Source organism: Monodon monoceros, unplaced genomic scaffold (assembly GCF_005190385.1).
Source record: "Monodon monoceros isolate NGI ecotype Baffin Bay Population unplaced genomic scaffold, NGI_Narwhal_1 Super_Scaffold_1, whole genome shotgun sequence".
Taxonomy (NCBI): domain Eukaryota; kingdom Metazoa; phylum Chordata; class Mammalia; order Artiodactyla; family Monodontidae; genus Monodon; species Monodon monoceros.
Genome location: NW_021703765.1, coordinates 62,283,684 through 62,296,738, shown reverse-complemented (window position 1 = coordinate 62,296,738; position 13,055 = coordinate 62,283,684). Strand labels below are relative to the sequence as shown.

Genomic DNA, 13,055 nt, shown 5'->3' with positions numbered 1-13,055 from the left:
TTAAGGATGGTATATTTATGATTTTCCATGGGAATATTATATCTAAATACCTTTTCCCTGATTAAAAATACCTTGTAGAAATAAAGATTTTCAAAGATATTTCCACTTAGCTTATTGGATTAGTTCAAAGAAAGTAGAGTGGGTATTATCCTCATTTATAGATGGAGAAACAGACCCAGAAAGGTCATGACTTGTCCTGGCATAGAACCAGAAGTGAACCCCAAGTCCTTGGATTTTTAGTCCAGTGCAATTCCCACTGTACCCATGGCACTCGATAACACAAGGGTGACCCAGTCCTGGCCTTAAGGCACTAATATCCAAGGAGTTCTCCATTAGCTGTTAGCCACATGTGCTCTACTTGCCCTTGCCATACAGATAAAAAGAGGTCTCAGTGAAAAGATAAAAAGTTGTTACAACACTTAAGAGATGCCAAACTCTAGCAATCATAAAATCATAAAATTTATGAGAATTAGTCCAATACCTTTAACTTTATAGATTAGGAAGAGATATCAAGTAATTTATCTAAAGCTGCAGTTACCTAATACCAAAACCAGGATTAGAACTTATTTATATACCCAATTCAATGTTCTTTGTTATACTATATTGTTTCTCAAAATACATGTAGGCAGCTCTCTGTTACCTATAGCTAGGACATTTCTGAAAATGAGGTCTGATGTATGTTATCTACAACTCAAGAATGTGATGGCTAAAGATCCTGCCAAACTCCTAATCCAAGTGACTATGGGCCAGGAGATAATCAGAGAGGGATGAATCATGACATACTGAACTGGCAACTTCCGAGTAAACAGAGCTATGCTATATGAAGTAGCCCCTAAGGGTGGACGTCTTTCCCCCAACAGCAATACTGGTATTGGAACCACTCAAGGACTTGGACTACTTGTGTCTTAGATGACCAGGGTTTAAAGACAGCTGAGAGTCTTACTGAAAGGAAAGGATTATGAATCTGCCACAGCTAAGGGTGGTCTTTTTAAAAAGCAGGCTAAGGGACTTCCCTGGTGGTCCAGTGGGTAAGACTCCATGCTCCCAATGCAGGGGGCGTGGGTTCGATCACAGGTCGGGGAACTAGATCCTGCATGCATGCCGCAACTAAAGAGTTCGCATGCCGCAACTAAAAGGTCCCACATGCCACATCAAGACCTGGCACAGCCAAAATAATTAATTAAAAAAAAAAAGCAGGCTAAATATACAGCTACAAAAGGACCTGGTAAATGACTATATAAACATTTATAAATATTGATGTGGTGTTCAATTTGCTTCAACAATCATTTGTCCAAAGACATGTCATACTTCTATCCTCAAGAAACTTAACAGATTCGATATTATGGAAACACAGAGGTGGGAGCTCAAGCAAGCCTGAGGAGCCAGGAAAGGATTTATTGAAGAGGAGACACCTGATGAATCTTAAGGTTTGGGTGAGAATTTTCTAGGTGAAGAAGCCAAGCAAAGACATAGGCATGAAAAGGTATGGAGGGTTTGTGCAACTAGAAACAGTCTGACAGTGCTGGAGCCCAAAGTATGGGCAGGGAAGAGTTATAGCATGAGATGAGGCCAAATCAGAGGGCCTGATGCCATGCCCTCTAGGACTTTGGCCTAAACTAATGAAGTGCCACTGAAGAACAGATCACCCTGGGAACCAAGGCTGAGGAGGAATTTGAAGTTGGGGGGCAGGAAGACTGATCATGTTGGTTGAAGTAATTTAAATGGTGAGAGCCTGTACACAGATGTATAAGTAGCAATAGGAATGTATACGATGTATCAGATAGGTCATATTCCAGAAAAAATGAGGCCATTGAATGTTTTCTGAGGGGTGGGGTCTCCTGACTTAAATATTTCTCTCAGGGCTTTTTCTCATGTCTGACACTTTCATCATCAGAGGTTCCTTCTGTAGGATCTCCCCCACTAAAATGGAGGTGATCACTGCATTTTATTGTTGCTCAGCTAACATTAAGATGGATTATGAGGGACTTCCCTGGCAGTCCAGTGGTTAAGACTCTGCGCTTCCAATGCAGGGGCGCGCGAGTTCAATCTCTGGTCGGGGAACTAAGATCCCACATTGCCACACAGGCAAAAAAAACCCAAAAGAGACGGGCTATGAAAGTTTACTGGGAGTAAAGAAGGCCTTGCAGGGATGGGCAGGATTAGTGATGAGGGGAGAAGCAAGGGACTCAAAGCAAAAACAAGGGACAAAAGTTCAGACTGCTCAAAAGGAGACAATGAAATTCCATGTCACCATTTTGGCTGGGCTGGCCCTGTCCTGCTACAAAATCCATTTTCAGGCAGCTTGAGTGTGTTATTCCGAAACTCTTTCATGTGAGCCACTTAAAGTCTACACAAGGATAATAATATTAACAATAAAATACACTCTAGCAAAGAAAGAAGAACTATGGCTTCTGAGCTAAGGAACACCATATAGGGACAAGTTAACCCAGACATTGGACCTTTAGAAAGTTTCCTAGAAATCGGGTCACTTAAGATCTTTTCGCCCTTGACTATAAGTGAAATATTGGCGCTTGTATTTTCATTTCCAGTAAGTATCATGTTTAACTTGGAAATCTGACAAATACCAAGAACTCCTGCCCCATAGGAGTATTACTGCGAGGATCAAATGGGACAAAAAGAGGCAAAAGCTTTTGTGTGCTGTAAAGCTAAATGAGGTCATAAGCAGTCCCTCTGGTTCACAGGAGAAAAGAGGAAGATGGGGTCTCCATGTCATGGCCCTTGCAAGGACTGCTCACAAACAACGATCATAAAATCATTCAAATCTTCCAAATGTTGATGAGCGGAGTCCACAGCACCTTAAGTACCTTCCCTAAGGATTAAAATTAACATACATTGTGAATTTAAAAGTAACACCTCGGCCTTCCCTGGTGGCGCAATGGTTAAGAATCCGCCTGCCAATGCAGGGGACATGGGTTCGAGCCCTGGTCCGGGAAGATACCACATGCCGCGGAGCGGCTGGGCCTGTGAGCCATGGCCCCTGAGCCTGCGCGTCTGGAGCCTGTGCTCCGCAACGGGAGAGGCCACAACAGAGAGAGGCCCGCGTACCACAAAAAAAAAAAAAAAGATGTTAGTTTTAGAGGGACAACTAAGGATAGACATCAGAGGTAAGGAGTAAAGTTAGAAGACTGGCAGCAATTCAAGCAAAAGATGACATACTGCAGGCATGAGGTGGGAGAAGGAAGGATTTTAGCAAAAGTCAGGAGATAAATTTAGCAGAAGTTGATTGCATGGGGGAAAAAAAGAACATGGAGGAGTTGGGGATGACTCCCAAAGGCTTAGCAAATGAGTGGGCAACAAGGCCATTAACTAAACTAGGAAATACCATACAGAAGACAAGAGCAGGGTGGAAGAAGGGGGGTTCAAATTCCCTCTGAGGCATTTTGAGTCGGCAATGAATCCTCTCCTTTGAGGCCTTAAACGATTTCCCCTTCTAAGCCAGAAATCACCCCTTCCTCTGAGCTCCACGGCACCTAGTATACCGTTTACACACCGAATTATTTAAATCTGCAGTATTTACAAAGTTTGTCCCTACCTTAAATCACAGAGGAAAGGTACTAGGTCTTGCTGCTCTGTGCAATGCCCTTATCTCGGAGCCTCAGACACAGCAAGCCTTCAAAGTCTGCATTCTTGAAATGCGGCTCCGTCAGATACTGGAAACTGCCCGTGAACATGCATTAAATCAATGACCCAAACCTGTGCGTGAGAGGCTTCTGTAACGTCTCTAAAGCCTTGGGCCCCACAGCACCTACTCTGAGCTCCCTGTGTGTTCATCTTATCTGATGTTTAAACAACCCCGCTCGGCAGCGGGATTCCGGTCCACAGAGAAGCAACAGAAGCCCCGCGTCTGGGGTATCAAGGCCTGCAGGTGGCTGACCAGGTTGTCCCTGGCAGCGCCTGCCCCGTCGGGCCGGGTGGGCCAGGCTTGGGGTCTCCTCGGGTTCTGGGGGGGCGCCCACCGTGGCCTCTGGGCGGCGGCCCCAACCCCCCCCAGGGGGCCATGAGGACACCTAGCCACCCGCCCGCCCGCGCCGCACGGACCGCCCCGCGCTTGGTGGTATCGGCCCCATGACGGCGTGAGGGTCCCTGGGTGGGGGCACGCAGCCCGGCCCCTCAACTCTAGAAACCAGGCCCCGGAAGGCAGTAGTGAGGCCTCCGGCCCGGGGCTCAGCTTGTCCTGTACCTCCGTCTGCGTCCCGGGCGCTGCGCTGGAGCCTGAGGGCTTGACGGGAAGGCCCAGCAACGGTCCGTTCACCTCAGGCCCGCCGCAGTCCTGCAGGCCGCATCCTGGCCACTCTCGCCGCCTCTCTGCGTCCTCCGTCCCGACTCTCGGGGCGGGAACCTGAGGTGAGGAGAGCGAGAGACAAGCACGCGGCCCGGGCACCTGAGCGAGGGCCTCCGAGGGCGGCTGGCGGACGGTCAGTCAGGCAGCCAGGCCAGCGGGAGCCACAGCGCTGACACGCGAGACTCCTGCGTCCCTTGTGGACGGGGCGTGGCCGGCGCGTACCGAAGGAGGCGGGAAGGGCAAGGGGCGGTGCCACCCGCGACGTCCTGGGGCGCTGATTGGAGGCGTGCTGCTGATGTGTGAGGAGGGGGCGTGTCCCCACGTGAGCACTCCGGTGCCGAGGGCGCTGGAGTAGAGGGGATGGCGCGTGCGCGGTCCTGGCTGTCCGCCTGCTCCTCTTCCTGGGGGCAAAGGCCGTCGGGCAGTTTGCGTCTAAAGAAACGTGCGGAGTTCAGCCATGGCCGGGGCTGGATTTGAGTCGCTGGAGCGGTGCTTGGAGAAGCATCTACCACTCGCAGACCTGCAGGAGGTCAAACGCATTCTCTATGGCAAAGAGACCAGGTGTGGGGCCTAGACTGGGAAGGTGGGGGATCTTGGGGCCAGCGGGTGTGGGTCTGGGGGACCAGGCAGAGTGCTTCAGAATCGGAAGGGCTCTACAAGGGCGGTGGTGAAGTACTGAATTGGCGAGCTGAGACCCTAGGAGGTCTAGATGTGACAGCTCTGGGAGCTCAGAGTTGCACAACCGAGAGTGAACTTTACAAGCCTAGAGGGAAAGGACGGTTTTTACTCTTTGTGCTTTCTCTGTGGCCACCCAGCTCTCTTTCCCAGCTTCCAGTGACCAGCTTCTTCCCCAGAGCCAGGCCTGTCCTCTAGGTGTCTGTCTAGGTCATTACCTCCTGTCAGAGACCCCACCTCCTCCTTCCTGCAGTGACCCAGCCTCTGGCGGACCCTTGGAGGGAGAGGCCTCTGAATCTGGTTGGCGAAGGAACTTTTCCCACTGGCAAGCCACAGGAGTTAGTTCCCATGCTCAGAGCAAATTTTTTCCACTCCCAGCCAGCTATGTGCATCACTAGGACTTTCTGAGGGCAGTGCACTGCTGGACGCTGGGCATACAGAGCTGAAAGACACTTCCCCTTACACTCTTGTTTCTCTTCAGTCCACTTTTCTCAAAGCAACCAGAAGATGTAAATCATATCCTGCTTAAAACTCTATCAAGGATTCCCACGGCCCTTAGAATGTAATGCAACTCCTGACTAAACGTCCTTCCACTTTCTTGCCCATTTGTGGGCTCCCCCAATCCAGCCAGACTGCGCACTCCCTGCCCTTATGGCAGTGACCTTGAGGCAGGAACCTGATCAGCTCACCTGAAACTGGAGGGTGTTGATTGGATCAGAGATTCCCAGCCACCAGCTGATGAGGAGTTCCTGCAGGGAGGCCAGACCTCAGAGTCTCAGGTGTTTTCATAGCTAGTGGATGGTAAAGGTAGAACAGCTGCCTTTCGGGGTGGGCATGGTACAGAACTTTGTCCAAAAGGGCTCTTAGTACCCAAAGAGGGGTGCCCGGGACTTCAAGGCCCCTCCAGTGTGCTCGTGCTGGATTACTGCTTCCCACCGCATGTGTAAAGGCTTGTCATGGGGGAAGCCTCTTAGAATTGAGGCTCCTAAAGAAGGTGTCCTGAAGCAGGGGGTGTCTCAGGGTGTTTAAGGGTGAGGTGGGCATGTTCCCCTGGGAAAAGACAGAGCTCGTGGGTGTCAGGGAGAGTCTTAGGAAAATAGAAATAAGTTTCCCACGTAGGGGACTGGCTGGGACCCATTCTAGAGCTCAGAGTAAGGACTGCCTTGTAAAAGGGACTTTGCATGCACATTTGGATCGCTCCAGGGTGGGGAGGGATTGGAATGGGAGGTAAAATGGGAGCCAAATTCCATTAATCTGTGACCACCAGGCCTCTTCCTGGGGCTTGGCTCACAATAACTGAGTAAGTGGTTCCCCTTTTCCATTCTTTCTCCTTTTCCCTTTTCTTGGTTCTGTTCCGCCCAGAACTGAGCCCCTTCCAAGCTTCACCTCTAGGGTATAAACCTTTTTACTTGTGATTGAGTGGAATTTGGCTATGAACAGGCTGCAAAGTGAAGATAGAAAATTAGTCATTTAGGGACTTCCCTGGTGGCGCAGTGGTTAAGAATCTGCCTGCCAATGCAGGGGACATGGGTTCGAGCCCTGGTCTGGGAAGATCCCACATGCCGCAGAGCAACTAAGCCCGTGTGCCACAACTACTGAGCCTGCGCTCTAGAGCCCATGAGCCACAACTACTGAGCCCACATGCCTAGATCCAGTGCTCCGCAACACGAGAAGCCACCACAATGAGAAGCGCGTGCAATGCAACGAAGAGCAGCCCCCACTCACAGCAACTAGAGAAGGCCCGTGCGCAGCAACAGACCCAACGCAGCCACAAATAAATAAATAAATTTATTAAAAAGGAAAGAAAAGAAAATTAGTCATTTAAAAATTCTTCTGTTCACTTCTTATGGCCTGTCTCGGGCATGGCTGCCTCTATGAATGCCTGGTGGACCTGAATCCTCAGCCCCTCCCCTGGACTCCCCCTTTGCTCCACACAAGACCAGCTTCCCACCCCAATAATTGCTGCGCCCAGCACAAAGATGATGCTTAGTAAATGTTTGCTAAGTGAATGAGCTAAATGGGCCTTTGCCTGTGCTAGACAGATGAAATCCCCAGAGAACATCAACTCTCAGTTTTAAGACAGCCAGAACCAAGAAACATTTATTCATTCAACAAACATTTATTGTTTATTTTTGTCTTGGGCACTAGAGGTACAAGGATGGGTTAGCCACAGTTCCTACTCTCGAGGGACTTTCTGTCTTTTGATGGTTGTCCTACATCATGGTTCTGAAGACCAGAAGTACAAAATCAAGGTGTTGGCAGGAATAGTCTTCCAAAGGTTCTGGGGGAGAATCCTTCCATGCCTTTTCTAGTTTCTGTGGCTTCTGGCGTTCCTTGGCTTGTGGCAGCATCACTCCAGTCTCTGCTTCTGTCTTCACTTGGTCTTTTCTCCCTGTGTCTCTTCTCTGGGCGTTTCTCAGCCCATCACTGGATTTAGGGCTCACCCGGGTAATACAGGATGATCTTATCTTGAGATCCTTAATTACATCCACAAAGACTCTTTTTCCAAATAAGGTCCCATTCATAGGTTATGAGCATTAGGACGTTGGACATATCTTTTGGAGGGGCCACAGGTCAGCCCACTACAGAAATTCTGCAGAGGTGGGCATCAGGGTGGAGGGAGGCTGGGTTTGGGATTGTCCTAGAGATGGTCATTCCAGGTGGAGGAGTGGGTGCAGAGTAGGAATCTGGGGGTCCCAGTGTTAAAGGGGCAGAGGAGGTGGAGATTTTGTGGTAGACTCTAGAGGTAAGGATGCGGGGGGGACCCTAGGGCCAGTATCAAGGATGCTGATTGGGACAAGGACAGAGTGTCAGATGGCTCAAGGAGGTCTGTAAGGATGGGGACAGCAGGGAGTCCACTGGCTTTAGCAACCAGTAGGCTGGTGGTTCTAGAACAAGAGAGGCCTGTGTAGAGCACGCTTTCCCTTTTTTCTTTTTTTCTGGTTTTTTAATGGGAGAGACTCAAACAGCTGTCATGGTGAATGTGGCAGGTCTGCAGGAGACAGGGAGAGATGTCCAAAGTGGGTATATCGTTAAGTGAAAAAGGCATGAAGGGACTTCCCTGGTGATCCAGTGGTTAAGACTCTGTGCTTTCAATGCAGTGGGGCACAGATTCGATCCCTGGTCAGGGACCTAAGATCCCACATGCTGCTTGGCGCGGCCAAAAAAAAAATAAAGGCAGAGTAGAACATACAGAAGGACACCTTTGTATGTGTAACACACACGCATATCAAAAATATTGGAAAGATACATAAGACATTGTTAAGGGGGTTGTCTCTAGGTTCTGAGATGGAGGGGAACTCATTTTACATTTTCTACTGTTTGATTTTTTCCCCCCATGAGCATGTGTTTCTTTTGTAACAGAACTCTGGTTTAATTATTTAAAACGCTGATGGTAAAGAGCCATTAGAGGGGAAAGAGAAGTTCCAGAAGCAAGAGCTTGCCAAGGAAGCTGGGGCTGGGCTCCCTTGGGCAAGGTCTGCCTTGACCTCGCTGGAAAAGGGGGTGCCCCGGGGAAAGGCCAGGGGATGTGTGGAGCCAGGACAGGAAGTGATGGGCTTTCCTCCTTGAAGTTGTAGGTGAGGCCCCCAGGGTGGGGGCCTTAGTATCAGGATGAGGGGCAGAGGGGCAAGAGCCAACTATGGGGACCAAGGGAGGGTTGGGGGCAGCACGGAGCCCCCTTTGTGAGGTTGTGGCCCATTTGCTGGTCTCCACCATGGCTGGTCGGTGCCACGCCACATCCTTGAGCCAAGCCTTTGGTGGACACAGCACATGGTTAGAGAATGGGGCTCGAGGGCCAGTTGGGTTCTCCAGGATGAAGCAGGCAGGATTGGGTGAAGGAATGCCAGGGTAACTGGAGGGTGGGGAAACCTTCAGGTAGTGGCCAGACAGTGGGGGGTGCTGGGGAGAGGTAGAGCCCAGAAGGTAGTGGAGGCCTGGCCTGCATGGCCTAGGGGACGGGTGTCTGCAGGGAGCTGTGGGCAGGGATGGGAATGGAGGCAGGGAGGTCGAGCATCGTGGAATGACGGGGCTGAGTGTTGAAGGTAGAAACGTGGGGAGAGCTGACAGCTGCAGTCAGTGGGTGGGGAGAGTTAGCCAGAGGATGAAGGACCCCTTCCAGGTGATGGTTACAGCTGGGCTTGCAAACCTGAGGCGAGCTTTTCCACCTGATGTCTTCCTGGTTGACAGTGCAGGCTGAGGACGGCCTACCAGGACCACTCCCAAGGGCAGCCGGCCCCCAGGCCCTCCTTCTTGTCGTGGCCACCATGGTGACTTGTCCGGGGGAGTGGGGGCGTCCGCCTGCAGGTGGGGGACTGTCTCTGAGGCAGTCATGGCAACAGGAGGCGCAGTGTGGGCACTGCTGCTATTTCTAACCTGCTGAAGCACACGGAACCCTGAGTAGTTGAAAAGCAGGCTGATTGTCAGGGGTGGAACCCAACTCGGAGCTGTCAAGGCCATCACAGGGAAACTGCCTGGCAGGGGGCGGTGGCAGGGGGCTCAGGCTGACAGGGCTGTGATTTTGAAAGGAATGTCTTTAAGAAAGTGGTTTAAAGTAGGAGAGAAATATTATTAGATAATGGTTGTCAGGTTATTTTTTGATGCATTCTCTGGGTATTTCATAACCACCGTGCCCCTAGGTGGTAAGGCCTTCCTGGCTGGGGGCCCTGTCCCATGCCCCTGTGGGTTTCACCCCTGGGCCAGGCACAAAACGGGCCACATGGCCCATGGTCACTTTGGTGGGAGGTTTTATAAATAATCCACTTGCTTCTGTTAATAAATCACAAACAGGGATGAGCCCTTCAGCCTTTGGTCCGGACATCTGGGCCCCGCCACGCTCACCCAGCATTGGGCAGGGAGCTGCCCTCTCCCCTGGCGGGAAGCAGGACAGGATGGGGTGGGGGTGTCACCAAAGACTTGTAATCCTTAGTGGCAAATGGCCACGGGACCCTCCGTCCTGCTGTCGTCCTGGCCTCTCTTCCTAACCGGCTCCCAGCCTCCTTCTCGACAGCTCCTTTGTCTCATCACGACCTGGCGCAGCCCCCGGGCTCAGCACGGTCCTCTGACTCTAGTCCACAGACGTGTTTGGGAATGTGTTCCCTCTCTCCTGTGCTGCCTGCTGAGACTTCAATTCCCGCCACCACCACCACCACCACCACCACCACCCCCGATTTCAGCAGCTCCAGCATCAACCTCGTGACTAGTTTCCCTGCTGCCCCCTCCCCACTGCCCTCCTCCGCCCAGCCTGACCATGCCGTTCCCAGCTCCAGTCTCCCCAGGGAAGCCCGTTCTCCATCCACCAGGCCCAATTCTCCAGCCCCGCCTCAGCTTCCCACATGTGGCCGAGGCCCTGGCCCTGGCCGGCTGCTGGGCCTTCTTGCCAGGACGCTCCCACCTCTTCTCTGTCTGAGGAGTGACTCTGGAGGGTCATTAAATGCAGCAGACCTCAGGCAGATCATGTCCCCTCTTTCCTGCCTGTTTAGGAAGCTCGACCTGCCCAGCAGGGCTTTTGAAGCCGCCTCCAAAGGGGACTTTGAGCTGCAGGGCTATGCCTTTCAGGCTCTGACGGAGCAGCAGAGGAGGCCCCGGACCGTGCGCATGGGGCTTGTTCAGAACAGAACCCCCCTCCCCGCGGACACCCCTGTGGTGAAACAGGTTTGGCCTCTTTTGACTGTAAATATATAAACGGGCAGCGGGCTGCTCTGTGTTTTGAACTCGATCTTGTCCCCGGATGGTTGCCCAGCGGCTCTGCCCTGGCCCCCACTTCCTTCCAGCCGTGTCTCTTGCTTTTCTTTCTCTTCTGGCTCCTACCCTTTCTCTGCCTTCCTCTCACTCCTCACTATTCTGTCCACCTTCCTTTCCACTTCCTCTCCTGTGATCGAGCTGAAGTTCCGTTTACCAGTTGGGAGGGTGCCCCTGTGACTCACGCGCTCTCTGTGGAACTGCCTCTCGGGCTCCTGCCGGCACACGCCAGTCAGGACCCATCTGTCCACCGTGTGTCCCTCTGCCTGGATCCTAAGATCCCCAGACATTGGTCAGATTGTGAATATGTCTCCTCAGCCCAGGTTGTCAGGTCATCAGGGGGCAGGGATGCTGTCATCACCACCCCCCAGAGCCTAGAAGCACGCTTGGCACCCAGCAGTCATCCGCGGGGCCCCGTGCACACAGTCCCTCGAGGGAGACCGAGCGTCCATCAGGAAGCATTTGTGGTCTCTGGGTTTTCAGCCTGGTTCCTCTGGTCTGTCTTTGAACAAACACTTCTGAATGTCTCCTGGGAGCCAGACGTCATGCTGAGCACAGAGAACTTGAGGACACTGCTCCCAAGGAGCTCGTGGGGTCATGGGAGTGTCAGTGGAGGAATGTGACGGCACAGTGGGAACAGCGCCACCATAGGGACACACGCAGGCTGGGGAGAATGCAGGTACCCCAATTCTCGGCCCCTTGCTGGAAGAGCTACCCCTCTGTGGGCAACACGTGATGTGGATAACACATCCAGGGAATTTTGGGTGGGGAAAGGGAGCACATTCTGGCACAGGGCACAGCTGGGAAAGGCGAGTCATTGGAAGACACCATACATACGGGAGAACAGAAGTGGCAGGACAAAGCGTCCCCGAAGCTGTGGATGCAGGAAGTCATAAGTGGACTGGGTCCTGGGGGGTAGGGGGCGAGGGAGCAGTTAACCCAGGGGATGGTTGTGGTGTGTGGTGGGCCCACTGAGTGTGGCCCCTCTCGCAGTAAGCACTCACATCCTCATGTCCTCCTCTTAGCAACCCCCGAGGTGGGTAGCGTTCTCCCCATTCTCCAGTCAAGGAAACCGAGGCTTAGCGAGGCAGCATTGAGTGTGTGTGGGACCCCAGAGCCTCTGCACCGCCACCTTTGACTGCAGAATTGGACCCAAGGACAGTCCAACATACCAGAACCTCCCACCCTCCTCGTCCTCTTGCAGCCGGCCACGTGGGTGTTGAGTTCTAAAGATGGTCTCAACCAACTAATCCTCGCTGTTTAAATTGCCAGGTCACTGCCCTGCACAGACGCATCGAGGCCATCGTAGAGGTGGCTGCCATGTGTGGAGTCAACATCATCTGTTTCCAGGAAGCATGGAGTAAGTCTCTCTCGGGGTGCTTTCTCTGCTGCCTTCAGTGCTGTCTTATCTCCACGTCGCCAAGAGTGTCTGCTGCTTGATTTCTTAAAATCTCCTTTCTTTTCTCATCCATAGAAAGGTTCTTTGTCAACAACACCAGCAGCCCCAGAACCCCAGCCTTCCTCCTCCTCGCGTGCCTCAGTCTCTCGTCTGAGCCTCAGCCTTCCTCCCAAACTTGAATCCGTTTACTCCTTCCTCTCACCTCCTTACCTCTGCCCTGATCCAAGGCATGTCAGCATCTCCTCAGCTTCTGTAATCGCCTCCAGCTGGTCTTCTCCACTCTGGCCCCTTCTAACTGGCTGCCCACACCTTCTAGGAAAGATCTGTATGAAAACTCTGCACTGCATCATCTGTTCCTCCCCATCTCTGCCGGGCTCTGCCCTGACCTTCTGATACTTTACTCCCCTCCCCCGAGGCCACTGCGCCCACTGTTCCCTCCACCCAGAGCCAGGGCTGGAGCTGGAGCATTCCTCTCCCCTGGCCGGTAACCCTGCTCGACCTTTGGATCTCAGCTCAGAGCCTGCCTCCCTGTGTAAAGCTGCATCCCTATTAAATACCCCTGCTACCTTGTACCTCTTTATTTTATTTTTAGTCATAGTTATACACATTCATGGTTTAGATTCAAATGGGTCTACAAGGTCTGTTACCAAAAAATAGCTATCCTTTTCCCCAGAGGCAGCTACTTCTTCTCTGAGCTGGTTCTTTTGGAATTTACCTTTGCTTGTGTTGCTGCTTCCTAATTTTTCAGTTTTGCATCAGTTATTGACTTCCCATGATGGAAGGAGACAGTGTAGTCCTTTGCCCTCTCCTGCCCCCTCTACGCACATGTACCCTTCCTGGTCTGTCCCCAGTCCATTTGCTACCAAGATTCAAAGGAAATCGCTTTGATTTCTTTCCCTGAATAGCTTTCTGTTTTCCCTGCAGTTTGCTTTGTTTTCT

General features: G+C 51.9%; 1 protein-coding gene across 10 annotated transcripts in view; it reads left to right on the top strand.

The window, feature by feature from the left end:
- The first annotated feature begins 4,724 nt into the window (after positions 1 to 4,724).
- Positions 4,725 to 13,055, top strand: part of UPB1 (beta-ureidopropionase 1) — a 32,290-nt gene continuing 23,959 nt past the window's right edge. For 6 of the 10 annotated variants that reach the window (XM_029226736.1, XM_029226767.1, XM_029226758.1 and 3 more), the window contains exons 1-2: positions 6,756 to 10,630; positions 11,990 to 12,077. In XM_029226736.1, the coding sequence (XP_029082569.1) occupies positions 10,067 to 10,630; positions 11,990 to 12,077 (652 nt within the window). In that variant the 5' untranslated portion in view covers positions 6,756 to 10,066. The other 4 variants (XM_029226778.1, XM_029226788.1, XM_029226796.1 and 1 more) reach the window with 3 other exon arrangements.